At 35.9% G+C, this 25,914-nt stretch overlaps 1 protein-coding gene across 2 annotated transcripts in view; it reads left to right on the top strand.

Moving 5' to 3' along the window:
- Positions 1-25,914, top strand: part of Epha3 (EPH receptor A3) — a 311,853-nt gene that overhangs the window by 228,633 nt on the left and 57,306 nt on the right. The window contains exons 6-8 of one of the 2 annotated variants that reach the window (XM_036203814.1): positions 18,214-18,338; positions 20,427-20,586; positions 25,790-25,892. In XM_036203814.1, the coding sequence (XP_036059707.1) occupies positions 18,214-18,338; positions 20,427-20,586; positions 25,790-25,892 (388 nt within the window). Of the gene's footprint in view, positions 1-18,213; positions 18,339-20,423; positions 20,587-25,789; positions 25,893-25,914 lie in introns of both variants that reach the window. The other variant, XM_036203813.1, reaches the window with a different exon arrangement.

The raw sequence follows: 25,914 nt of genomic DNA, 5'->3' as shown, positions 1-25,914 counted from the left end.
TACTATACCTCAGGAAATTGAAGTTCTATGAGGACAAGGAAATTCTGTCTATTTGCTAATTTATTCAATTTGTTGAATTTCTTCAGTGTTTACAGTGTCCTGTTTACCAATGGTTAGTGACTTATTGTGTCTACAACATCACCTCTACAATAATATTCCATCACTGATGTTACTAATTTCAAGTTCCCATTATCTCTAGTCTAGGTAACTATAGTAACCTCAATTTGGGAATTACTTTTCCACATCATCTATGAAAATCCTTGAATCCAAATGCTTTGCTATGCTTCCAGAACCCCTATGAAAAATTCCATGGAAATACAGGCCCTGTGCTCCTGAACAACTTCTGGAGTTTTGTGCCTTTTAATCTCTATTTAACCTGTAGCCACTTAGGAAGTTTTATTTCCTTACACCTGGTTCATTTACCTTCTCTCAGAACTCAATTCCTGTGTCATTTTCTGAAAGAATTTTCCCATTTCTCAGCTAAAGTCATCAGAGCCCCTTTTGATTCCTGTATGCATCAGTCTCTAACACAGTCACTCTGCTTACCAAATTGTGTAGTTCTGTTCTTAACTGTCTGCTGAGCTCTGCAGAAATCAATACAAGGTGAGTCTGACTAACACATGGTTTTGATCCTCTTAGTTACTTTTCGAAGTAATGGCTCTCTATAGTAAGCATTAAAAACACCAAGCTTCTTAACCTAGAAATTGAAGACTTTCCCAGTTGTTTTAATCTTGCCTTCATAGAAACCCCCCTTTAATCCTGACTTAAACAATGAATTTAATGCTTTCCTATTCACCAGGGACTGTTTGGAAACTTGTTACTTTAACCCAAGATGTGTATACTAAATATCTTCATCCTTCAACGTTCAGATTGAATGTCAGAATCGCCATTCTCTTTTTTGTAATTTTTCTAAGATGGATGTAACTGTGTTTTTTCATCTGAACTTCTACATCATTTGAACAGGAGCATCAGCTATCTGTGCCTCTTGTATATGTGCCTGAAATTTAATTTATTTTATAGTAAAATTGTACATGTGTTTAATCTCAACTCCTGTACTCTAAGTACTTTGAGGGCATGATCCAGGCATGACCCACAGTTTTTCCTTCATAATGGCTAGCGTGGGTCTTATCTGCCATGGCAGCTTAAGATATTATTTCAACTTAGAGACCAATAAACACAGATTAGTAAGAAGGATTTCTTTACTTGAGGATTTACAGAATCTCAAATTCTAAGTGCTTTAAAAACAAACAAACAAACTTCCTCTCAGGCGATGGTAATACCAGCACTTGGGAGGTGGAGGCAGGAGGATCTCTGTGATTTCGAGGCCAGCCTGGTCTACAGAGCTAGTTGCAGAATAGCCAAGGCTACACAAAGAAACCCTGTCTCCAAAAACAAAAACAATAACAAACAAACAAACAAACAAAAAGCCTCCTTAGACTGAGTAGAAAGTAATGTTTTTCTAGCCACCTGTGTATCTCTTAGCAGAGCCAAAATGACATAAAAGTAAGTACTACAGACAGAAAACTTTGTTTTTATTGAGTGTTTCTAATTGTGCAAAACTGATTCCTTGGTCATTTCTAGGGTGTCTTAGGCACTTAATCAAAGCAGGTACTGCTGATTTTGATTTCCAATTTATGAAGAGAAGGGAAATCACCGAGTATGGATAGCTTCAAAGTGCATTCAGCAGATGTGTTTTATATCAAATGAATCATCTTTTGGCACAATCTACTCATTCTCCAGTTATTCATTTGAAAGCTTGTGTCTCTGTCTCTTGAAGGCTGTGGCTAGCATTATTCTTGATGAATGGGACAGTCTCTGTGAGTCATAAATAAAACAAGTAGAGTAACAACATTGACTCTCAAAAGAAGGTATGTTACCACGTCATGCAAGTAATACATTTGAAAGTGTTCAAAAAATAGTTCCAGATGCAAAATTACCCACTATGCGCCTATGTAGAGCTGCTGCATACAAAGGCAATTTGATCAAGTGCATGCACCTTGCTTAAGAATATGCAGATTTGTGTGTATTTCCCCATAATTTATCACTGTGGTTTCATATCTTTTCCCTTCTTAAAAAATCCCCTTTATTCTTGTTTAACTCTCCAGTTTAAAACTTCTGACACAGGGTAAGAATCATACTATAAAATGTTGTATTCATCCCTAGAGTATTTTTTAAATTAATTTCAACCCTCTGGATTGCTCTTTACAGTATAGAAATGTACAGAGTTCTTTAATGAAAAATAATGAATATATCTCAATTCAGGTTTTAAAATTGGGCTTCCCCTGGGTTTGTCTAATTGTGTATAAGTGCAAACGTATAGTCATCTGAAAACTAATACTTTTCAAAGGATGTTATTGCTCATTTATAATTTACTTACAGCCATGTGTAAAACTTAGGAAAGACAAATACTTAATAAAAGCACAGAACATTATTGGCATCATTGTTCTCTACCAAAAATAAGCTAGTATCTATTCCCCTGCATTTCTCACATCTCTTTAACTTGGAAGTCATAATTGTGAAACGGAAGTGTTGTTACAGAGCAGTCTTACTGGAGCAAGCAAGGCCCAGGAAATTAGAAACAGAAGAAGATTGCTGTGCCGCCCAGTTGCCCCAGCTCCTAAGTGGCAGGTGTCTCCTGTGCTGAAAGGTGTTAGACAGGTGAATACCAGATATAATCACCCTACCTGTGAATGTGTCTTTCCCAGGGGAACCTGCTTCTCTGTCCTTCTGATGCCTACTAGACTGTAATTTTCACTCACTGGGTCAACTGACAGGAAGGATTTATTGTTACCACACAGTCAGTGCTGGCCCAAGTTTCTACAGGTCACTTACTGCAGTGTGTTACACCAACATGCACCTAACTTCCTTTCTTTAAGGCGTTGAGAATTGCACAGTGGAGAATACACGTCCTTAAATGGTTTTAATGATCTTTAATAATGGAACTTTATTCTAGCACAAATAGGATCTATTGCACTCAGTTATTATGATATGCAGTATTTGTACATACAGTATTATAAGATTACATATTATAACATCATGCATAACAAATACCACAGTGAAGATAACAATTTTTAATGAATTTTAAAGTGAAATATAAATACATAGAATTTTAGACTCATGCAAACACATGGACTTAGATTCCTAGTCATCTATGAAATGTTAAGTTAGCTATTTTCTGTTGCTTGAGATTTGGCAACACAGCTCTCTCTCTCTCTCTCTCTCTCTCTCTCTCTCTCTCTCTCTCTCTCTCTTTCTCAAACACACACACACACACACACACACACACACACACACACACACAGAGAGAGAGAGAGAGAGAGAGAGAGAGAGAGAGAGAGAGAGAGAGAGAGAGTGTCCTATGTAGGCTACCTCCAAAAGAGAACTTTAAATTTTGGATGGAAGCATTTTGGATGGTTTGCAATGGGCAGTGAGACTCTCAGTGAGACAGCGCAGACCTAAATGGCTGTGCTATTCAGGAAAGGCAGTGGAACTCAAACAGAAGGTATGATTGTCACACAGGCGTGTACAACTTTCCCCATAATCTATATTCAGTGCCACTCTATCATAAAAGGGGGGAACAGATAATGAACTTTTTTTCTTGGTTTCAAGCACAGGAAATTTCTTTTTCATATAAATGCACACTGAGCATTATTTTTAAGAGTAAGTGACCAGAATGCTGTTAAACAGCCCAGAGATGGGAAGTTCAAGGGCTCCGAGAGGCTCTGTTCTCTGTATTCTGCATTTGCAAGTCGTTCCATCTGCTTGGCTTACTATGAGTGTCTGCTTCATGTTTGAGATCTGGGACTGTTGTTTTGATATGTCTCAGCCTTTCTCAGGGAATCCCAAGAATGGCCAAGTAAGTGTTGAGGCAGCCCTGTTCCTCTAACCAAGTATGGTGCATTCTGAACAGGAGGTAAAAATGGAAGATTAGGTTCAGAAGAATTATCTTAATTTGGAGAAAAAAGAAAAACAGAGACATCTATGACTAAAAGTGTTGTCATTTAATTCTGTTCTTCATTCTACAGTACTCCCATTAATCAAATAATTTTCAATAGCATCTATATTAAAACTCAAGATTATAGTCCCAGTATGAGTCTGAGGCATTAATAATACTTTAGCTGTGAATTCCTGTGATGTGTGTGTGTACATGTGTTTCTGTGTGTATATCTGTGTATCTGTATGTGTGTGTTTCCGTGTGTGTATGTGTATGTGTCTGTGTGTGCATGTGTGTGCTTGTGTGGTATGGTGTGTGTGTGGGGGGGTGTATATGGTGTATGGTGTGGGTAGAGGTGGTATATGTGTGAGTTTGGTTTTCCTAAAGCTATTTTGACTAGGTGATAAGATTTCCTAAGGATGCTAGCCAAGCCATTAACCAGAAAAACCTACATCCTTTGAGCATGTCAAAATTAAACAAAGCCATGTAAACTCTCATCAGCACCCCACAGTATCTTCAGAAATACAGAATGCCTTAGCTTACATCCCCCAGTAGGTAGCTGTTCAGAGGAGACTATGAGTAAGAGTTGCTCACCGGGTTAATGGTTCTAGGAAACACAGGAGGTCCAGAACACAGCTAACACACTGGAAAGGAGGGATTACTGAGAGAAGAGCAACCAGACGTGGGCTCCCTTGGAACCTGTACAGTGTTCCTGAGCTACAGGGATCCGCAGAAAGCATGTGTGTCTTAGTTATCAGAGTCAAGAAGAAGCTGTGGTGCTTGTGCACCAACTCTGCCAGTCACCTTGTCCCTAAGTGTGAAAAGTAATGAGAAAAGCATTGGTTCTGAAGACAGTTAGACTAGACTGTGGAGGCAATAGTGACTCCAGGCAGAACATGCTCATCAATTAAAGAGACTGTCAGCTGAAACAGCAATTTCCTGGAGAGTCAATTCCAAAGGAGGGTTATTGGATTTCCCAACATCATATGCTCATTGGCTGTACAACACATAATATACAACACCTATATATGAGGTGAATATGCTGTAACTTGTGTATGTATATGTATGATTTCTAAGTTGAACTTTTAAGAATAGACATCCAAATTTTTCTCATTGAAATTGATTTTTCATACAATATATTCTGGTTGTTTTCACTTCCCTAACTTCTCTCAGATCTTCCCCACTTCCTCACCTACTCAAATCCATACCCTTTAATTTTCTCTCTCTTTATTACACAAGCAGACTTACCTGTGGCAGGACACCTTGCACAGTCTTGATGCAAGGGGAGGGGCTTTGACCTGCCTCAGCTGAATGTACCAGACTTTCCTGATTTCCCATGGGAGACCTTACCTTTTCAGGGGACAGAATGGGGAGCAGGTTGGGGGAAGAAGGCTGCCAGAGGGAGCAGGAGGATGGAAGAAGGGTGGGTCTGTGGTTGGTGTGTGAAATGAATAAAAAAATCTTAATAAAGAAAAAATAAAAATAAAAAATAATACAAGTAAGACATCTAAAATCACAATAAAGAAATGGAATAAGAAAAAATAAAAACAAGGTAGAAAAGGAAAACTTAAAAAAACAAGGAAAAAGCATGAGAAACTCAGATAGACAAAGAGATACAAACATATTTGCACATGCACAAAACCAAAAAAAAAAAAAAAAGGCATAAACCATAATATATATGCAAAGATCTGTGGTCTTCAGAAATGTCCAAACACAGTATTGTGAAACAAAAAACAGTTTTTTTTTAAATTTCATTGTTTTTCTTCATTTAAGTATTGGTCATCGGTATATGATTTTCTTCTGTAGATTTCATAATGGCTCATATGTTTTGTGTTTTAGTTTTATTCAATATTTGTACCCACCAATTTTTTAAAGTTATATATTCATATTTACATGCAAGCACAGTGTCCCACCATACTATTTTGGGACTTATTTTTTTATAATAACTTTGTTGGGGATATATTGACATCTCATGAAATCCACCCATTTCAGGGGTACAAAGTTGTGATTTTAATAACTGTATTGGTGGATGTCATCAACTTCGTATATTAGTTTTCGAGGATTTTCACCTCAATTGAGCAACAATGACGAGTCCACAATTACACTTACTTACATTTTTAATCATCAATTTCAATTTAAGAATCCATGTGGAATGTCCATTTTCACCAATAAAACAATTTAGGTTTACTTCTGAAGCTTAAAAATGAAGGTTCGGATATTTTCCAAACATTAACTAAAATGGAGTGTTTTTCCCGTAAGCTTGAGACCACACAGGGCCATCTTAGAATATTTCCTGTATGTCAACTAGTGAAGACTTTGTGTTAATTGTTGGCGTAAGAATCCCAAATACCGACACTGAAATAAAACCCAAACTGAAAAGAAACAAGCACTACTATATTTGTATCCACATCATTTTCCTTTTAGTTTTATTCATGCAATCCAAAAATGGAACAACTTGGAGCAATTTTCTCTAATGTGCTAAAATTTTTATGGTGCAGAGAAAAATTAATCTGCTGCAGTTCCCAAAATCCTAAGGTCAGTTATGTGCAGTATTCATAATTTGAAAAATATGCACCAATGTATTTCCCTTTTTTTTTGGATGGACTTGAGAACAGGAATTTTGCTTCAGCATTCATGGCTGGCTGAAAGATATTTAACATTTTTTTTTAAAAGAATGAGCTTATGCCTGGAACTAAAGAGGACAAGTCACAGGCGTCATGGATATTTACAGCAGGTAGTTTGCCTCTGCAATTTTCCCAGTCTTGTTTTCTGCTTGGGTTCTCAAAGCTCTCTGCTCATGAGGAAACTAGCTATTCATTTTGACTAAATGTTTGCATTCCTCCATTGAGTGACGAGGGTCAGAGAAGGAAGAAATTTGTTTGGGGCAAAATGAGGTTTGGAAGTATTACTGCATGCTGACACAAAGCAAGCTTAGCAAGCCAGAAAAGACATTTTGCAGGCACAATAGCTTTTGAAAACAGCAAGTCTCTGCTGGTGTTCATCTCAGTTGTATGAATTTGAAAACATGTCCAAATCAGCTTATTTCCCACCTGCTTCTTACAGACAAAAAGACTAGAAAAAATTTAATAGACACGATCGATCTCTTTCTAGCATTTACTTTGTTATATGTGAATTGGAATTTGACAGTGGGTTTGGAATGAATACTTGGCAATGATGTAGAAGGGCTCTATTAGGTTGGAGTTATCAAATACATTTTTTCCTTTTTTATTATTAAGAAATTTTCTATTAATTTTACATAGCAACCACCCTTCTCCTAACCCCCTCTCCTCCCTTCTCCTAACCCCAGCCTTCACCACCAACCTAACCCCCATTCCCACCTCCTCCAAGGCAAGGCTTCCCATGAGGAGTCAGCAGAGCCTGGCACCTTCAGTTAAGGCAGTTACAAGCCCCTCCTTCCTGCACCAAGGCTGTGTTAGGTGTCCCATCATCGGCAGTGGGCTCCAAAAAAGTCCACACATGCACCAGGAATGGATCTTGATCCCACTGCCAAGGGGGCCCCTTAAGCAGGTCAAGCTACACAACTGCCTAGCCTATTTAGAGGGCCTAGTCCAGTCCCATGGAGGCTCTACAGCTATTGGTCAACAGTTTGTGAGTACTACTCAGCGGTATCAAATACATTTAACATTGGTCCATTTTATTTAGTGTTAGGTCATCTACTTTGAATTGACAAATAAAAATTTGTGTTGTTTAAGAACATACCTATGTTTTAAATAAGCTTCTGGTATCACAGTGATGTGGAATTAGGATTTGTCAGCAAGACGATTTTATGGTAATCAATATATTTAACATTCTCTATAGTCAGTAACCTATTAAGTTGCCTCTCTTTTGGAACACTCTTGCCCTTTGCGTTTTAAGGGCAGGGAGTATTTCTATATGTGAGTAACTTGAATGCATCTGAGCTGGTCTCTAAAATCCGAGTTCCAAATGTTCAGGCTGACTCCATAGATTTCCTGTTCTGGATGGTTTGGGTTCTACCTCCCTAAAGGAAGGATCAACTATATCATCCCCAAGAGGCCTTTACTCTGTGCTGCAGTTAGAATCTGATGAGCTTAGAGGAGGACTGCTTGGCTTACATACAAGCCATATGGGCCAGACATCCACCATGCGTGTGCTAAGGATATCTCCAATTATTTTTAATTTGTGTTTGCTTCCATATACATAATAAATAATATTTAAATGGCATACATACTCTCATGGTTTCTACCATATTTAGAAATGAAAAAAGACAATGTACAATAAAAATTCCTAAGTCATAGAACAATAAAGAATTAAACAACAGCTCACTCAAGTATACAAGATTTATAAGGAGCATTACCATACTTTCAGCAGCAAACCCCTTTCTTTCTGACTCACCCAAGAACGTATTTAAGTGTGCATGAGATTATGGCATGCCCACTGCTGAGCCTGTGTAAATGAATGTATGCATTTGTCTACATGTGTGCTTCAAACAATGGCAGGTCAATTACCGTTGGCATTGGTCAGTTGCGATACAACACTCGCAAAACAGTTTGTCTGTAGTAACAATGGATTCATTTTACCTTTTTAAAAATTGTTCTCACTTTGAAAATAAAAGGATTCAGCAGAGATTGGAAAAAAATAATGCTGATCTGAGGCCTCAATTGTGCTAACCAAGGATTGGGTGGCTCAAGATCCATGTGTTAGGTTGTGATTTAGTGCTACCCTCTCATCTCAATGTAATGTGACTAAAATCCTGGAGCCTATTCATCAGAGACACAGGAGCCTTGAAGGTAGTAAGCTTGTAAGTGTAGAAGTACCTATCCTTTAACTAGTGTGTGTCATTGAAACCATATATTACCTTAGCTTTTACAGGCTTTTAAAAAACTCAGCTATAAATTAAACATCAAAGACATTGTACCACAAAAGTCTCTTATGGTCTGATTGTTTGTAGCCCCTCTAAATTCTTAGGCTGAAACCTAATAACCAATGTGATGGTGTTAGAAGGTGGGGCCTTGGGAAGATGATTAGGTTCTGAGCATAGTTCTCACATGAGTGGGATTATTCCCTTACAAAGACTGGTAATGTACAGTATATTTCATAAAGCTGGAAGGAAAGACTTGGAATATTTTCACCTTTAAAAAGTAATAAATATTTGAGGTTTCAGATATGCTTAACATACTTTGTAAGTATGGTGAGATAATTGATTGTACCATCGAAGCTCCCAGCCTGTTTTTAAACATTGTATAATACATTCATGTCTCAAAATACCACATTATCCAATAAACATGTATATTTTTGTTTGTATGTGTAGAAGAGAAAAATATGGTAACATTTAAAAGTTGCAACCCAAAATAAGTTTGCTGTTCAAGTCCCCCAAGAGCTATGGGATGCCTTGTGACATGGGGACACAAGGAGATATTAGAAGATTCATCAACAGATTGATGTGAGGAGGAGCACAGAAAAGAATACTATTTACACACAAAGGACTTGGCTGATCATTAATGGAAATATCCTATGACAAATACACACATCTGAAATTGTGTAGAGATGGATTACTTCTTTCACTTTAGAGTGATCTCTGGTTCTGCTGTCTAGTCTATAGCTACAGTGTTAATCAAAGTTGAATTTGTTTAAGGCCAGCGCATGTTTTCCCTATTTTGTAAGTGTAATATAGTCTAATAGATGTAAATTGTTCTATTCTTCTGACCTGATGCTTGAGGCTAGAAAACAAATAACACAAGGTAGATCGCCATTCAATAATGTGTTCTCACCATAATCTTTAAAGTGGAAATTAACTGAAAGTCTTTCTTATAGTAAAAGTGTCCTTTAATTATACCTCTCAATTCTTTAGCTAATTGAGACTTTTTTTTTTTTGAAAAGCCCCATGCAGTGTCCCAGCTGCATCCAGAAGCGAACCATCTGTGCGGTACTAGAACGTGGTAACTCCACCCCAGTCACCATGATTCAAAACCGAATAGTCATCTTAGGAGGCCTTAAAAAGGAAACCAGCAGAGTAGTAAAACCTCCATGTGATTAGCCTGCTTCTAATCAGAATTGTGTTCTCAGTTTGTTTGGGCTCAATTTCAAATGATTGTAACCATTCTCTTTTCCTCACTTCATCTCTTCACTAACATCTAACTACTCCCCTCTTCAGTCTTGGGGGACCACCTCTAATAAGAATGAGCTTGCCTGCACCCAAAAGTTCTGTCTGGTGTTTTTTAATTGTTCTACAACTTCATGTTTACCTACTTAATTAGTGTATTATTACTTCATATTTGTAGACAGCACTTAATTAATCAAATTACTTTATTAAAGAAACAAGCTGTCTAGAGCAACCCAGCATTGGTTATGGACTTGGACTCTTCCAACTCTGACAAATATTTTCTCCTAAATATTATCACTAGTAAATTATAAGCAAAATGTTGCCTAATTTAGAATTAAACATTTGGCTACACTCAAAGCTAAGTAGTATGCTTTGTACATTTAAAGATATTTAGAAACTTAATGGAGTGAGGAGTTTCTCAAGCTATTCTTGGCATTATGGAAGGAAAGATTCTATTCTCTGCATGTGGGTTATTTTTTATTACATTTGGAATGCATTTTGCTAATTTGAGGCTCAGATAAATACTTAGAATATAAAGCATGTATTTTTAGATATGAAATGGTAAATACTGCATTTCAAAGTTCAACTCAGAGTTAAATAACTATTTGTCTAGGAATTTGAGCATGTTATGTTTCAAGTGCAATGGATTTTTAAAAATGGAAAGATATATAGATGTACTAGAATTCCATTTCTTTTTTGTCTAAAACAAAAGATAGTCAAATGCTCCAGCAGCAGTATACCGCTTAAGTAGAGCAAAAGCTCAGGCTGAACACTCCTCAGACATTGACCACAGTCATTCTCACGGTCTTGAGTAACAAAACATGATCTCTTAGAATAAAGTTTTCTGAACCTGAAATGGCAGTCTTAAGGCCCTTCAGTAGACCTAAAGAGAGAAGAAAATCACAGAAAATACCAGACACATTTTTCTTAAAATATACTGATATTGCATGCATGTGTATGTATATATTAAGACTCTAGGATCTAACACTTTACAAAAGAAAAGAGCTACCTTAAACAGCTTATCTGTTCTGGTTTACATCATTTATTACATAGACAGTTTCTAATTATTGAGATGAATCAACTTCAAATCTCCTTTTGTTTTAAATGTGACTATTTGCAAACAGTAAATCCATTCATATGACAAGTTGTACTTAGAAACATTACATTTATCCCATAGACTTCCTAAGCTGATGGTTCATGGTAAGGTGCTTATGATTCCATTTGGACACTGGATGGTTTCAAATAATGAATAATTTTATATTTAAGGATGAATTTGAAATGAATTCTTCCTCTAGGTGAGAAGTTCTCAACCTTCCTAATGCTGTGACTATTTAATACAGTTGCTCATGCTGTGGTAACTCTCAACCATACAATCATTTCATTGCTACTTCATAACTATAATTTATTACTGTTATTAATCATACTATAAATACCAAATATGCAGGATATCTGATATGTGATCCCCATGGGAGTTGAGACCAACAGGTTGAAAACCACTGCCTATCTCTTTATTTTTTCTCATTTTTCTTGCTCTATGCAGACTTTGAGATGTGATTATAAATTGTGATCAAAGACTCCAGACTTTATAACTATGCTCAAATCTTTAATATTCAATACTTAACACTTTGGTGTTTAAGATATGTAGGACTCAGACATCCAAATACTGATTCCACTCTAATGACCACCATTTATTTTCAATGCATGATATCTTAGACTGTTTTCTCTCAATAACAATGATTTGGTTGAGAAAATAACTTTTGTCTTTAATGTAGATTTCAGATGGCAAGTTTTTCTCTTCTAAGTATGTTTTAATTATACATTTGGTATGAGTTTTGTTATTTTTAACATAGAATGCTGAAGAAAATTTATCCTTGAAAAGAACCGGACTCAAAGTGTATTCTGTATTGTGTCAAAAGCTAACTAAGGGTTGGGGATTTAGCACAGTGGGAGCCTAAGCAGTTTGATTAGAATTGAGCAAGGCTGGCTAGAAGATAGAATAATATGACTACCTAGAAGATGGAATAATTAGCATCTAGTGAGAAGCCGTAGTAGTAAGAAAAAATAATATAGTAGTCAGGCGAGTCGGCATTCACCTTTAGTCAAGTCCCAGAAGGCTGAGGAAGGAGAATGATAAGTGTAAGGATACCTGGGGATAAATTGCTGTAGATTACCCTTGTTCATGATTTCACTTCTCTTGGTTTCAGTAGCCTGACATTAACTGTGGCATAAAATATTAATGGAAAAATCAAGGAATAAACAATTCATAAGTGTTAAATCATTCATGGTTCTGAGTGGTGTGATGAAATGCCATGATATCTCTCTCTGACTCACTTGAGATTTGAATCATTTCTTTGCACACTATCTTTATATCCTAACATGCCACCAGCTTGTGAGTTCCATAGGTGGTTCCATGCTTACCATGTAGACTGCTTGACGACTACTTGACTTTAGAAACTTTGCATTATAACTAATGTATTATCTTCCCTGCTTTATAAATTATAACCCTTCATACAATTGAATGTAAAATAAGATATACCATCTCTATAATAGTGTTGTGCATGTTTTCAGATGTCAAATGAGGAGGTCAGGAAAGACAGCTGGTACAAATGCTGACAGAGGAACACAGAACTGTCATTAAAACTTTATGTTTAAATAGGAAGCAATGAGTATGAGAGCAGTTATATTGCAGGCTTTAAAAAAGACTTAGGTTGTAATGGAATAAATTGTCTATAATACTGTGTACTACATTTGTGAAATGGTTGTGAACCCAAAAGATTTCCAAAGTCAACTGTTTAAAAATATAGATGTCTAGGTTTTTCTCTTGGAGATTATTAGCCCGTAGCAATCGGGCATTACTTACCAGTTGAAATTCTGAGATGTTGAAGAATCAGGAAGTGGATATTTCACTTGCTTCATGAACTGACAGCTCATTCCAATGTATGGAAAGTGGAAGTTCTGGAAATTGTGAGATTAAAAACATTAAATCTTATATGGGGCATATGATAGGCCCTGACCTAAAGCTGAAAAACTAGAATTGAACTGAAAGAAAATATGTCAGCCTTCAGATGATGGAGATGATGGTAAGCCTGGAGAAGGTACAAAGAAGTATAACTCTAATACTATAAATAGGGTACACCAAAAATAGTGATGTGTGTGACCAAAAGGGGAACTCCAGAGAATGACAAGTTTATGGCAAGTTGAATTGGGGTGGGATGATGGAGAACATTCAGCTATGAAAGATTATGCTAAATCAAACCCAGGAGTGTTTCTGGATTTAATAGAAATGTACATGTCTGAAAAGTACTGCAAAGGAAATATTCTTAAGTGGACATTGTAATGAAGGTTAAAGAAAACTAAAGAAGTAAAGCTTTGAAAGGCATGTCTCACTCAAAAGAAAAATCTTTCAACCATTTACTGTACAATGTTTTCCCATAGAGATAATTTTTAAAAGTCTTGGCTCACTTAGGCAAGGAACACTGAGCCCTTTTTGTTGTTACTTTAACTTACACAAACTCCTGACCACAGAGATGCCTCAAATGTTCATTAGAAATTCCCAAACCCAGAAAGAGGAAGGTCCCAATAAAAACAACCACACCAAACCACATCCTCTGGGAGTTGCATTTAAATTTTTTCTGCTTCCTGATTCGAAGGAAGGGCTGTATTTTAGTTACAGAATAAGAGGGCCTGCAGCTTGAAAAGCATCATAGTTTGAATAATGGACCCATCCCTTATGTGTCAGCCGACTTGGCATGCATCAGGGTTCATCTTGTCTCATACAGGTCACAAGCAAAGCATGCCCCATGTCTTTCACAATAATTTCACATAGGAAAAATTTTTCCCAGGCAAAACCTTTTGAAACAACACTGATATAACTCATTTTTCTGTTTTGTTTTTTCTTCAGTACATGGAGCCAGTGACATAAGTTACATTAACCATAAAACTGGTGTCTTTCTTCTATAGATAATTGAAAAAGAATCTTTTGGGAAGGTTTTTTTTTTTTCCACCTTTATGTTGGGTCTCAACTCTAAACTATTATAGGTTGTATCTGCCTCTCTGTTACATGCCTGAATTCAACATTGCATGTTGCTGACTCAAAAGCATTTCTTTGCTTTGGAAAACCATTAAGAGAATCATTTGGCCCCAAATTTCCATAAAGTTATGTCTCCTTACAACACAGAATGAAAAACACAGAATGACAGAAACTCTCAGAAGACACACGCTAGCAGAAAATAGAGGGAGAAAATATCTATCTGTCCAGTCACCTGTTAAGGCCACAACAACTATTATTTTCATGGCTAACAAACTATAAGAACCATGCACAAATCCAGTGGCAGGAGTTAAGAATTTATTACTACTCACTCACATATAAATCCAGGAGAGCATCATGGAAGACAGTTAGTTGTGTGATATATGAACCTGACCCTCTAAACCAACCTCACTACATTTTGCTTGTGTTGTTATTCTTTAAAGAAACATGAAGATAGTCAGTATCAATTAGTTAAGTATATTTTTGATGTAATGTCTTCCTCCTGTATTGTTTTACCCTATGACAGCAAAGCTAAAACCACATATTATCTTCCTTGTAAATGCCAGTGAAACAGTTTCACATATCAAGACATACTTCATAGTAATGAAAAATTATTATCTTCACTTATTTCAAAATTTTCTCTCTACCTTTTTTCTCAATACATTATCTAGTTAATAATATTTGTGTGTATAAAAAATATTAAAGTTATCAGTATCCATCCTGTCCTCTTAAATGAGAGAATAACCTTAATTATCTTTTGTTTAGAGCATGTTAAAGACACACAGTTAAAATCCTATGTGAATTTAGGAATGTGTTCCCCAGTAACTACTAGTTTGCCTACTCAACATTCTCATAAAGAAAACACTTATTACAGGTAGAATCTTGGGCTTTGCACTTACGAGGCAGTACTCCACCACTGAGCGACTTTATCCTTAATTTCTGTTTTCTTTTGTTTTAGTTGAGCTTTGTTTTTCCCCCTTCAAATGCAGCCATTACCTTCATTACTTCAAGTGGCAGTTTAAAAAAAAACAGAGGAATCTGAAAAAAATTAGTCAAATTGATTCTATAATATAGATGCAGTACTGTATTATTTACACAGATGAGTTAATGGACTTCTGACTATGTAATTTAGCAATTAAGACAAGTCACCGTTCTTACCTGAAAACTAAAGAAATATAATTTAAATTGCTTTTTCATTAGTATTATAAATTGTTTTAGAACACATGAAGAATGGAAGAATTATGATTTAATATGTGAACTAAAAAGTGCTCTCAGAAAATTTTAAAAAATTGATAAAAAACAGTGTTCATAGAATTTGTCTTCCTGCATTGTTTTGTTATGTCTGACCATTATTTACAAGGAGAGAGAAAAACAATTTCTGTTAATTATTTATTAATACTAAAATATTGATGAGCATTGCCTAAGAGTAATGAGCTTTCAGCTGGTGACCCGGGTCGGACACGTAGCAACACAGCCAGGAGAAGGGGCGTGTATTGAGAGAGCAGAGCAAATGACTTAACAGGGGCCTAAAAGCAGCAATCAGAAAAGGTTCATTTAACATGGAGATGGCACAAGCTTCAAGCAATTGCCTCTACTTAAGTAAGTGTGGGATTACAAAAGGCTATTTATTACAGTCCAAAGGGGCCCTGCAGCTTGCTCAAAAGCCTTTGAAGAAATCCAACAGTTACAAAGTCTTGCTCACTTTAGAAGCAGTAAAATTTGGGCAGACCCCAAAACTGCCTATGAATGCTTTCATGACAAAAGGTTAATACAATCCTCCTCCTAACTTTTCCTGGACCTGAATTATTTTCTCTCTCGGCTATTTACAAGGAGCAATATTAGACCTGGTTATTTTTCAAAACTAACCTGACATGTATTTTTAATCATAATGAAATATAATGTAGTTTCATGATGATACAGAATTCAATGTAAGGCTTCTTGTGCTTAAATGGAAAGGCTTTCAACATTAACTTCTTTGAAATGTTCGGGAAGCAGGTATTAAACGTTACTGTGTTAAAAGATTTGCTTCAGCAGGAAAACTATAGAAACTTCTCCATTGTTTGTATAAGAATGTGGTTCCAAGGACATTGAGGGCTGTAGTTTTTTTTATTAGTGGTTGGATTCCAAATTCATTTTTGTATTAGGGTAAGTAGAGATAAAATAATTCTCAAATTTTCAACATAGCTGCTACTAATTTCTGCTATAAACATTGAATATATGTTTATGTCAATTTTAATGAAAATAACATATTTTGCTTGAAATTAACTTCAGGGCAGCAAAGGTGGGTAGAGGGCATTTTGCCAATTAAAACAGAATCCAGAATAGATGAAGAGTAGGCCTGAGAGGTAATTGACTTAATTGATATAAAAAGATAACTATTTCTTAATGAGAAAAAATTAAAATAAAATCAACTAACACTTTCATTATATAAAAATTACATTTTTCCTTAGCATAAAATATATTTTCATTCCCAGGCCACTTCGGATAATAGTGCTTTCATTACAGCCTAAGGTAATATTGGGATCTAATGAACAAAAGGAAGAGGAGGGTGGAAATGTATTGTGATGGATGCTAGCTGGAGTAGTTCAGTGATGAGTAATGAAGGTAGCTTTACTTTCAGGAAAATAATAAACATGAGAGTCATCTGTTGATAGGGACAGTTTGAATGAAAACTTGGATATAAAGTTGTCATGTGGAGACTGCAGAAATACCTAATTAAGAACTAGTATGTACCCTAGTGATGTTTTCTCTGGTGGGAAGACAGACCCATTTCAAATAGTGCTTGATTTTGTAAGAATTGCTAAGAATTTATAGTTTCTTTTTGTCCTTTGTCAGTATAATTTCAATATTTTGAAGCATCTAATAAACTAAATCAACCAAGTTATAATGACAGAAAAGCCCTGTATTGGTAGCTCTTTGATGATATCAGAAAACATTATTTTTAAAAGTCAGAAGCAAATAAAATCGGTCAAACATTTATTCAATTTTATTCAAATTATACACACAAGTAATCAATGAATGCGTTAGGGCAAGTTTCCTTTTTGGAGTTAAGTGAACTAATAAATTATAAAAGAAAAGGATTAAATAGTACCATTTTTGTAAGCCTGAATAAATAAGGCTTCTGTATGAGGCTGATAACATTAAAAAAAAAAACCTAAACATTGCTAAAAATAATTAAAAATTACTTCGTTCATAATGAAAGGACTTCGGTGGCTAATATATCTAAAACTTCCTGAGTGTTTGCTTGGTGTTTATAGTGCAGAGTAGTATATTCAATTAGAGCAGAGTGCCATTGCTCCCAGCAAGGCATTTCAGTTATCTTGGGAAACAAGACTTGTTGTAAGTAGTAGAATGGACAGAATGTATTTTCCTTCTTAAAGAAAGGATTCCAAGTGGAAAATCTCTTCAAATACATTTCATCTTAAGTTAGAAATGAAATATCTGCCCTACATAGATGGGTTTCTGTTACCATTTTGTGATTTGCATAACATATGTAGACTCACCATTAAATAGGTATTTTAAAAATGTATAAGCATATTTAACACATATAGCAATCTTTTTATATTTCTTATTAATTTTTCTTAAGAGATGAAAATTTAAAAGCAGAATATTATTTCTTGAATATGTATTTTTATTCATGAAATTTATGTTAGAAATCAAGATTTACTGTAATATGTTATGTTTCATATATAATGTATAATACATTAAATACTACCATTACCTGTGGATATCATGGGACTCCTTGTACATAATGGATTCCAGTCCACTTCCAGGGTTGCACATGAAAATGTTATCAATGAGAATAAGCTGAAGAATCTGGCATTAATAACTTTGCAACATTATAACAAATAGGTAGTCCTGATGTTTAGTTCCATGTTTTAATGCATCAAGTATATTTCACTGCTTACATTATAGTAGCGGATTGAAAACATCTGCTCACTTGCCACTCGTCCACCAGCAGGAGAAAATTTCAGCTCATTTTCTATAGGCTGTCCTGCATCAGGGATGCAATCCAGCTGCTGGAGCAGCACAGGAGGTCAGATTAATACACGAGAGCCTTGGAAATAGGGGTAGGAGATTAGAACAATGGAAAACTCCCTGTGTTTGATACCTTCTCTCTGTATTCTTAATCCTCACTCCTCACTCTCTCCTCCCTTTATCTATTTACAGCTCCATCACCTGTCATGACAATTAAGAAAGATCGGACTTCCAGAAATAGTATTTCTTTATCTTGGCAAGAACCTGAACATCCCAATGGAATTATCCTGGACTATGAGGTCAAATACTATGAAAAGGTAGGAGGAAAGGTGTTACAGGGAGAGATTGGGTAGAGGAAAACTGTGTTGTCTCATGAGATACATATCCCAGTGACGTGGCTTATGAGTGCTAGAGACCTGTTTATAACATGGTCATGTGACCTCTCTAATTTTTTTGGTAGAAGAAATTTTAAAAAATTTCTTGTCAATTCATCTTTTTCTCTACAGCAAATAGTAACATTAAGGATGTCACTTTCAAATGTAAGCCAGTTAGTAATGGCAATAGACAGGGCATTTAAGTCTATTCTCCTCAAAACTCCTGCTATAACAGCACTTTCATAGTGATTCCTCAGACAACTGATAAACATCATTAAAAAATTAGATAATATAGGATAAAAATTCTAGCCATTAAAATTTTGCATACATAAATTTAATATTTAGACCACACACACACACACACACACACACACACACACACACACACACAATGCACTTATAGCATCCAGACATGAATTTAAAAATTATTCCCAAATAAATATTTTGAATGTTTTAGTAAAATTTTTCCCACGAGATCTATCTTCTTTTATGCTTACTTTGCTAATGGGAATAAATAGGGCCTGGTTCTGAGTATGATAGCAATGATTTTTTAATGAGTAAGTTAATGATTTAAAAATATATTCAACTCTGTTCATTAATGTAGTAGCTCATCTGATCAGTATCCTTAGTTAATGAGCACCTGTAATTATGAGCTAGAGAGATGGTTTATTTGATAAACAGTTTGATATATAAGCATAAGGACCAGAGCTCAGATCCCTAATAAGACATGAAAATCCAAGTGTAAACATGTACCCAAAATCATTGAAGAACAGGAAAGGTGGATACAACAGGTACTTAAGGAGTGTTGGCAAGTTCATCTAGCCATTCAGTTAGCTTCATGTTCAGTGAGGGACCCTGTCTCAAAGATAAGGCGGCAAGCCATTGAGAAAGACAATCAATGTCCGTCTTTGGCCTCTGCATATACACAAACTCAAAGGAAAGGAAAGTGAAAAAGAAGTATCTGTCCACTTATCACATGAACATATTCAAAAAGGAAAATAAACTTCTACATCTATTCGTGTTTTAAACAGTACTTGATGAAAGGAATTTTAATGTGCCATATAAACCAGGTAGAGCAGTGGTTCTCAACCTTCCTTATGCTGCAACCACTGAATACAGTTCCTCATGGTCTGGTACCCCCATTCATAAAATTACTTCATTGCTACTTCATAACTGTCATTCAGCTACTGTTATAATCATAATGTTAATATATGATATGTAGGATATCTGATATGTGACTCCAAAGAAGTTGCAACATGCAGGTTGAGGATCGCTGCCCTAGAGGAAGCTGTGATTTTGGGGGAATGTACTTTTTTTTTTATTTTGGGAAATACTTCTAGACTTTGATATGAAAATACTCAAAATATTCATCTCTAATCAATTACAATTAGTTACATTAAATGTAATATAAATATAGGTATACTAAGATAAATGATTTAAATGATTAAAAGTTTATTTTATTTTATTATTATTTTTGTTGTTGTTTTTCAATACAGGGTTTCTCTGTGTAGTTTTGTGCCTTTCCTGGAATTCACTCTGTAGCCTAGGCTGGCCTCAAACTCACAGAGATCCACCTGGCTCTGCCTCCCACATGCTGGGATTAAAGTTGTGCACCACCACTGCCTGGCAAAAGTTTATTTTTTTTATATTTTAAGATTAATATGAGTATTTGCTATTGGATATTCAAGGGATATTTTTCTTCCATTTAACTCAGAAGAGGTATTGTATTTATAAGCTTAATCTTAGAATTACTTTAAAATTTTATATCAGCTCTGATTTTGAAGAGAAGGTATATTCATAAGGATATTAGGTAATTCACAAGAGTGAAACCTAATTTTTCCTGCTTTCTGTACAGGATGTATGTAAATCATCCCATACAAATTAGACTGATAATTTGTACCCAAACAATGAAAAATTAACATGACTTCTTTAAGATTTTTATGCTTTATGACAAAATCCTAGATATCTACTATGATAGCATTATGAAGGTTCAATATTAACGTGATTTTTTTTTTTCTTTCTCCAAAGCAGGAGCAAGAGACGAGTTATACCATTTTGAGGGCAAGAGGCACGAATGTCACTATTAGTAGCCTCAAGCCGGATACTATTTATGTATTTCAAATTCGAGCTCGGACAGCAGCAGGATATGGAACCAACAGCCGCAAGTTTGAGTTCGAAACTAGTCCAGACTGTATGTATCACTTCGGTTTATGATAAGAAGTGGGGTACTGCAACAACCTGATCAATTGTTTTTGACATTAGCCAAAAGTCATGAAGTGGAGGTGTATTGAGAGGAACTTTAGCAAGCTGTATGTTCTTGTGTATGTGGTGGTATAATGATGTGGTTGTAGATCTGTGTCCTTTTCTAGTTTAAAAATTAAATTTATTTTAACTCCTGGAATTTTGTTAATTAGCAATAATTAACAGCTTTAACATTAGTTTTGTTTTAATCTTTAATAAACCCTATACATATAAACTGGAGGAAATGACTTTAAATTTTTAAAAAATGTGCATAGAGCTTCATTTGTATCCATAAGCAATTTGAATAGATTATCCATTTCACTCAAACATGGAAAAAATTTCTCTAAAATTGGCAGATATTTTTCAATAACTTTACTTTTCTTGAACTGTACATGGTTCTTATTTTAAAAGTCTTCCGCTATAATAGAATTGTTCAAAGGGATTACTACAGTGCTAATACAAAATAAATATAAGCAAAATATTTATTTAACAGAATCACAAATGAGATTAAAATTAATTGAGAGGAAAATTTAAACATATATATACATGATTACATATGCATGTGTATGTTGACAGTGAGGTATACTTGAAAAATTTGTTCATAGGATAATAGTCGATAGTGTATTACATGAATTTTATCCCATGGAACTAAGAAATTTAATGATATGAACTATTTTTCTATAAGATATGATTCATTATATCTACAGTGAATAGATATTTTAATTACAACACATATGGCACTAACAGTTTCATATTGTCAAAGCCAGAGTTATGAAAATAGCCCTCAGAGATGATCAAAGATCCACACCAGTCAGACCCGGATTATCCTGGAAAGAGCCACGAGGCTCAGAACTCTACTGAAGAGAAGCCTTATAATCTCTTCTGACCATTCTAAATTCCCATTTTTTCTGGCACTTGCATTTTCTATTTTCTAAATATTTTTGTCCAACTGTAAAAATCACATTAAATATATCTAGGCCTAGTGAAAATGCACAGGGCGAATAACATGATCTGAGTTACTCAGGTATACTAATTTAATAGTGCTGAGGCTCACATCCTTGGGCAATAATGTCCATGTGCCTCTATGGATTCTAAGTTTGCAGGTAAATAGCTTAGGGACACATATACATGCTCCCACTCTTTTGCTATGTGAAAACAGAATTCACCCTGTTTAACCTTTTATTTCCCACATTAGTACATTAGCAACAGCATGGATTAAAATGACAAGAGCACATCAATTGTCCACTCAGGGTCAGCTTTGAAAGCATACACACAAGTAACATTATACAATTTAGGAACTATATTTAGGAATATATATATATATATGCACATATGCATAAATGCAGGTAACAATTCACAAAAACATGAGGCCATGAATTTGAAAGAAAGAAGGGGCATATGTATGTGGGAGGCTTCGGTGGAAACAAGTGAAAGAGAAAATGATGTCACGCTATTATAATCTCTAAAAGAATGGAAAAAAAATGAGTTGTGATGAAAAAAAGTGGAGAATCTAGTTTAGGGAAAGTGCATTCAAATTGAATTCAAAATGAGAAATGTAATAGTTATCAATGGCATCAGTGTATAATTTTAAATTGGCATTAATATATTACATTGATATAGTCATTGAAGTTTTTTTTTTTTTTTTTCAAATTTCAACAGCAAGCATGGTGTGATCTGATTGCATAGTTTAGATAAGTTCTAGGAATAATGCATGTTTTGAGCAGGAGTATATAGCAGAGAACTCATATCTTAATCCCATGGCTGACCAGAGAAGAGACAGGATATTCCTTATCATTTCCTTTTCCTGTCTCAGTGAGCTACCTTAAATAAACTTGGCTATTTAAATAGTCCACAGAAATTTTAAATTATTGGTCATTAAAAATAACACTATACAGAACAAAGAGTAGAGTTGTCATCATGTGTTTATTAGCATTATGGAACCCAGGTTAAGCTGTTTACCAACTAATCACACATCTGTAGCCAGTGGACAGGAACACATATGGCAAGTAGATAGGAAGATACAATTTCAAGAGCAAAGGCTTCATGGAGAGGTACTTGAAACATCAAAAGTTGGGATGCACTAGACGTTTGTGAAAATTATTGGGGTAAGATGTTTATCAGGCATGTTGAAAAGAGGGCAAGACGAAAGGACTAGAGAGGAGGAGTGTACCAGCTGCATATACATTGGACAGTCTCGTCACACCAGGAAGGAGCTCAACAGGATCCAGGAATCCTTTATTGGTCCCACACCCCCAGATTTCAGCATTCCTGTCCCTGTTCTGTTTAGTCACCATGGAGGAGATGGTCTATGCCTGAAGATGGCAGCGGATACTACAGGTGCAGCAGCTAGCGGTTGCTTGCTCACTGTACCTTGTGCAGTAGAAATGTCTGAGCCTGAGCCCACAGACCCCTCTATCACCAGCACAATGCTGAAAGCCATAGGAAGCTAGATGCACAAGATAAAGAAAGGGCTTACACCAATTTACACTCTGGTGTGATCTCTAGTCACATTCCAGCCTCTTTTCTCAGATGCACAGGGGACTCTAGGGAACATAGGGATCAGCTGCTCTGCCCTGGTTCTTTTTTGTTGTTGTTATTTATTATATCTGTGTTCTAATTTTACCCATCAGCCATGGGTTCCCCTGTCCTCCCCCTTCCTGCCCCCAACCCCACCTTCCCCCCAGCCCCTCCCCTCCATTCCCATCTCCTCCAGGGCCAAGACTCCCCTGGGGATTCATTTAAACTTGGTGGATTCAGTACAGGCAGGTCCAGTCCCCTCCTTCCAGGCTGAACAAAGTGTCCCTGTGTAAGCCCAAGGTTCCAAACAGCCAGCTCATACACTAAGGACAGGTCCTGGTCCCACTGGATAAGTGAGACAATTGAATAGCTGCCCTGGTTCTTATCTTACATCTGTTAACTGCTTCTGAGAAACAGCTTGTTTTTTGTTTGTTTGTTTTGTTTTACTGGTTTTTTTTTTTTAATTGAAAATGAAGTTGTTTTCGTACCATATATTCTGATCAGAGTTTTCCCTCCTCATTTCTTCCTGGAGCCTCCCTACCTCCCCACCCTCCCAATTCTGCTCTCTCTCTCTCTCTCTCTCTCTCTCTCTCTCTCTCTCTCTCTCATGAAGTTTTGATATATCCTCCCACCCCCATTTTCTCTTTTGAGTCAAATTTCATTGTGTGTTCAATCACCATTTTTCCAGCACAATGAAATATGGGAATCTCTCTTTTTTTTTTTTGAGCTGAGGATCAAACCCAGGGCCTTGTACTTGCTAGGCGAGCACTCTACCACTGAGCTAAATCCCCAACCCCACAGCACAATGAAATATGCAAATAATAGCTTGCACAGTGCTTTCCCAGAAACTTTGAGCATTTTGAAAGCCTGCAGATTAGGATGCTCATGAACTTTGTAATGTGTGAAACTGGAGACTTAGGCCCTAAATCTAAATGCCTTGTTTAATACTTGTACTCAGTCCTGAAGGTGTCAGAAACCAAGAGTTTGTGTGTAATAATAGTACAGCAGACAAGTTTTGTAGAAGAAATATTTGAATGGTGAGGGAAAAGGGAAGAAAGGCAAATAGAGAACAATTTAGAGCTGCTGATTATAATCTAGAAGGCAAATGAAAACACAAAATACTGTATCAAGAGTATTCAGTGGCAAAGTGGATGTGCAATTATCAGGAGTGAAATGAGGAGGAGATTTCATTATTGAAGTCTTGCTCTTACATAGTTAGATGCATGCTTTGGAGCCAGGACCACCACCATCATCTGGGATCTCATAATCAATGCCCACAGCCTTCACTCTGGTTCCACAATGCACAACCGGAATTTACTTCTTCCCTCAGTGGTTTGTTGTTTACATTACAGTTAGAGAAACATTGGTCTTAGGAAAAATTCCATAAACTGTAATTGGGCAAATAAATGGTTGTGTCTGTGTGCACATACAATCTCTATTGATGGTGCTCACTTTAACAAAATTAGTCATTCCCAATTGCGTCTATCTTCCAATGAATATTTATTAATGAACATAGAAAATTGGATTTCATAGAATTGTCAAATGTTATAAGATTTTGCTCTTTTGAATTTTTTCATACTTGCCACAAAAAGTCAAGCTTTTTTAGATGAGAGCTGTATATAATCTGGAAGATGAGTAGATTTGCCATTAGAGGCATTTCTACTTGCCTCCTTTCTAAATTAATGAATCAATGAATGATGGGCTATTTAAGAAGACAGGAAACATAGGGAGAGTTTGTTGGTGATGTGATGTACACAATCATCATTTCACGACGTTAGTATTCTTCAAATTGTATTTGAAACTGACAAAATCATAATCGTGTATATATAGCAAGTATGTATAAACTATGCCTATATTTATATTAAAATATATAAAAGGTTAACCTACTAGAATTAAAAATTATCTTCTGACATCCTTCATATTTTGTAGTGAGGGTTTTTAATACGTGATATGTTGTAATAGCTGTAGTTACATTAGTATGAGTTTGAAAAGTCCTTTCCACCTGGCACTTGGTTCTCACTTGCTACTTTTACTCCTGTCACTGTCTCTGAGCCTCTGATATCTGCAGATCCAACTGCAGGAGTCTGACTTTTATTAGACTCCTTGTGTGTGTGAGAGAACATGAAGTATTTGTCCTTTGCCTGAGTTATTTCAGTTCGTACAATACCTCCCAGCTTTATCCACACTGCTGTAAATGAAACTCGCCTTTGTCACCAAATAGCCGCCATATCAGGTTCAGAGGAAGATTCTTCCCGAAGCTCATCTGGTTTTTTCCTGGAAACTCTACCTGTTCACTGTGAATGGCCAGTAACTTCTGTTTTATCCAATGGGTTTCATGCCAGGAACAACAGACTTAAAGCTGGCCACCATATTTGATATGTGGACACTCAAGTAATGGTGATGGTATGAAAACAGTGTCATTTATTATTAAATCAAATACATTAATGAGGAAATTATGTAAAACATTATAAGAGGTGTGTCTTTTTGTTTGTTTGTTTGAATTTCTCCAGTTTATTTCTGAAAGAGTTTCCATTTCTCAGATAAGAGCAGGGTGTAGGATGAATTTATAGCCACTGCCATGTAGTCAGTCATGATGGTAATATTTGTTCTTACATTTCTTTCCTTCAAACTCACAGCTTTCTCCATCTCTGGTGAAAATAGTCATGTGGTAATGATCGCTATTTCAGCAGCAGTGGCCATCATTGTCCTCACTGTTGTTGTTTATGTTTTGATTGGGAGGTGAGTTGATTTTGCTGACCTA

This window comes from Onychomys torridus, chromosome 12, assembly GCF_903995425.1.
Source record: "Onychomys torridus chromosome 12, mOncTor1.1, whole genome shotgun sequence".
Classification (NCBI taxonomy): domain Eukaryota; kingdom Metazoa; phylum Chordata; class Mammalia; order Rodentia; family Cricetidae; genus Onychomys; species Onychomys torridus.
Note: the sequence above shows the minus strand (reverse complement) of the source record. Positions and strands in the feature narration are given on the sequence as shown.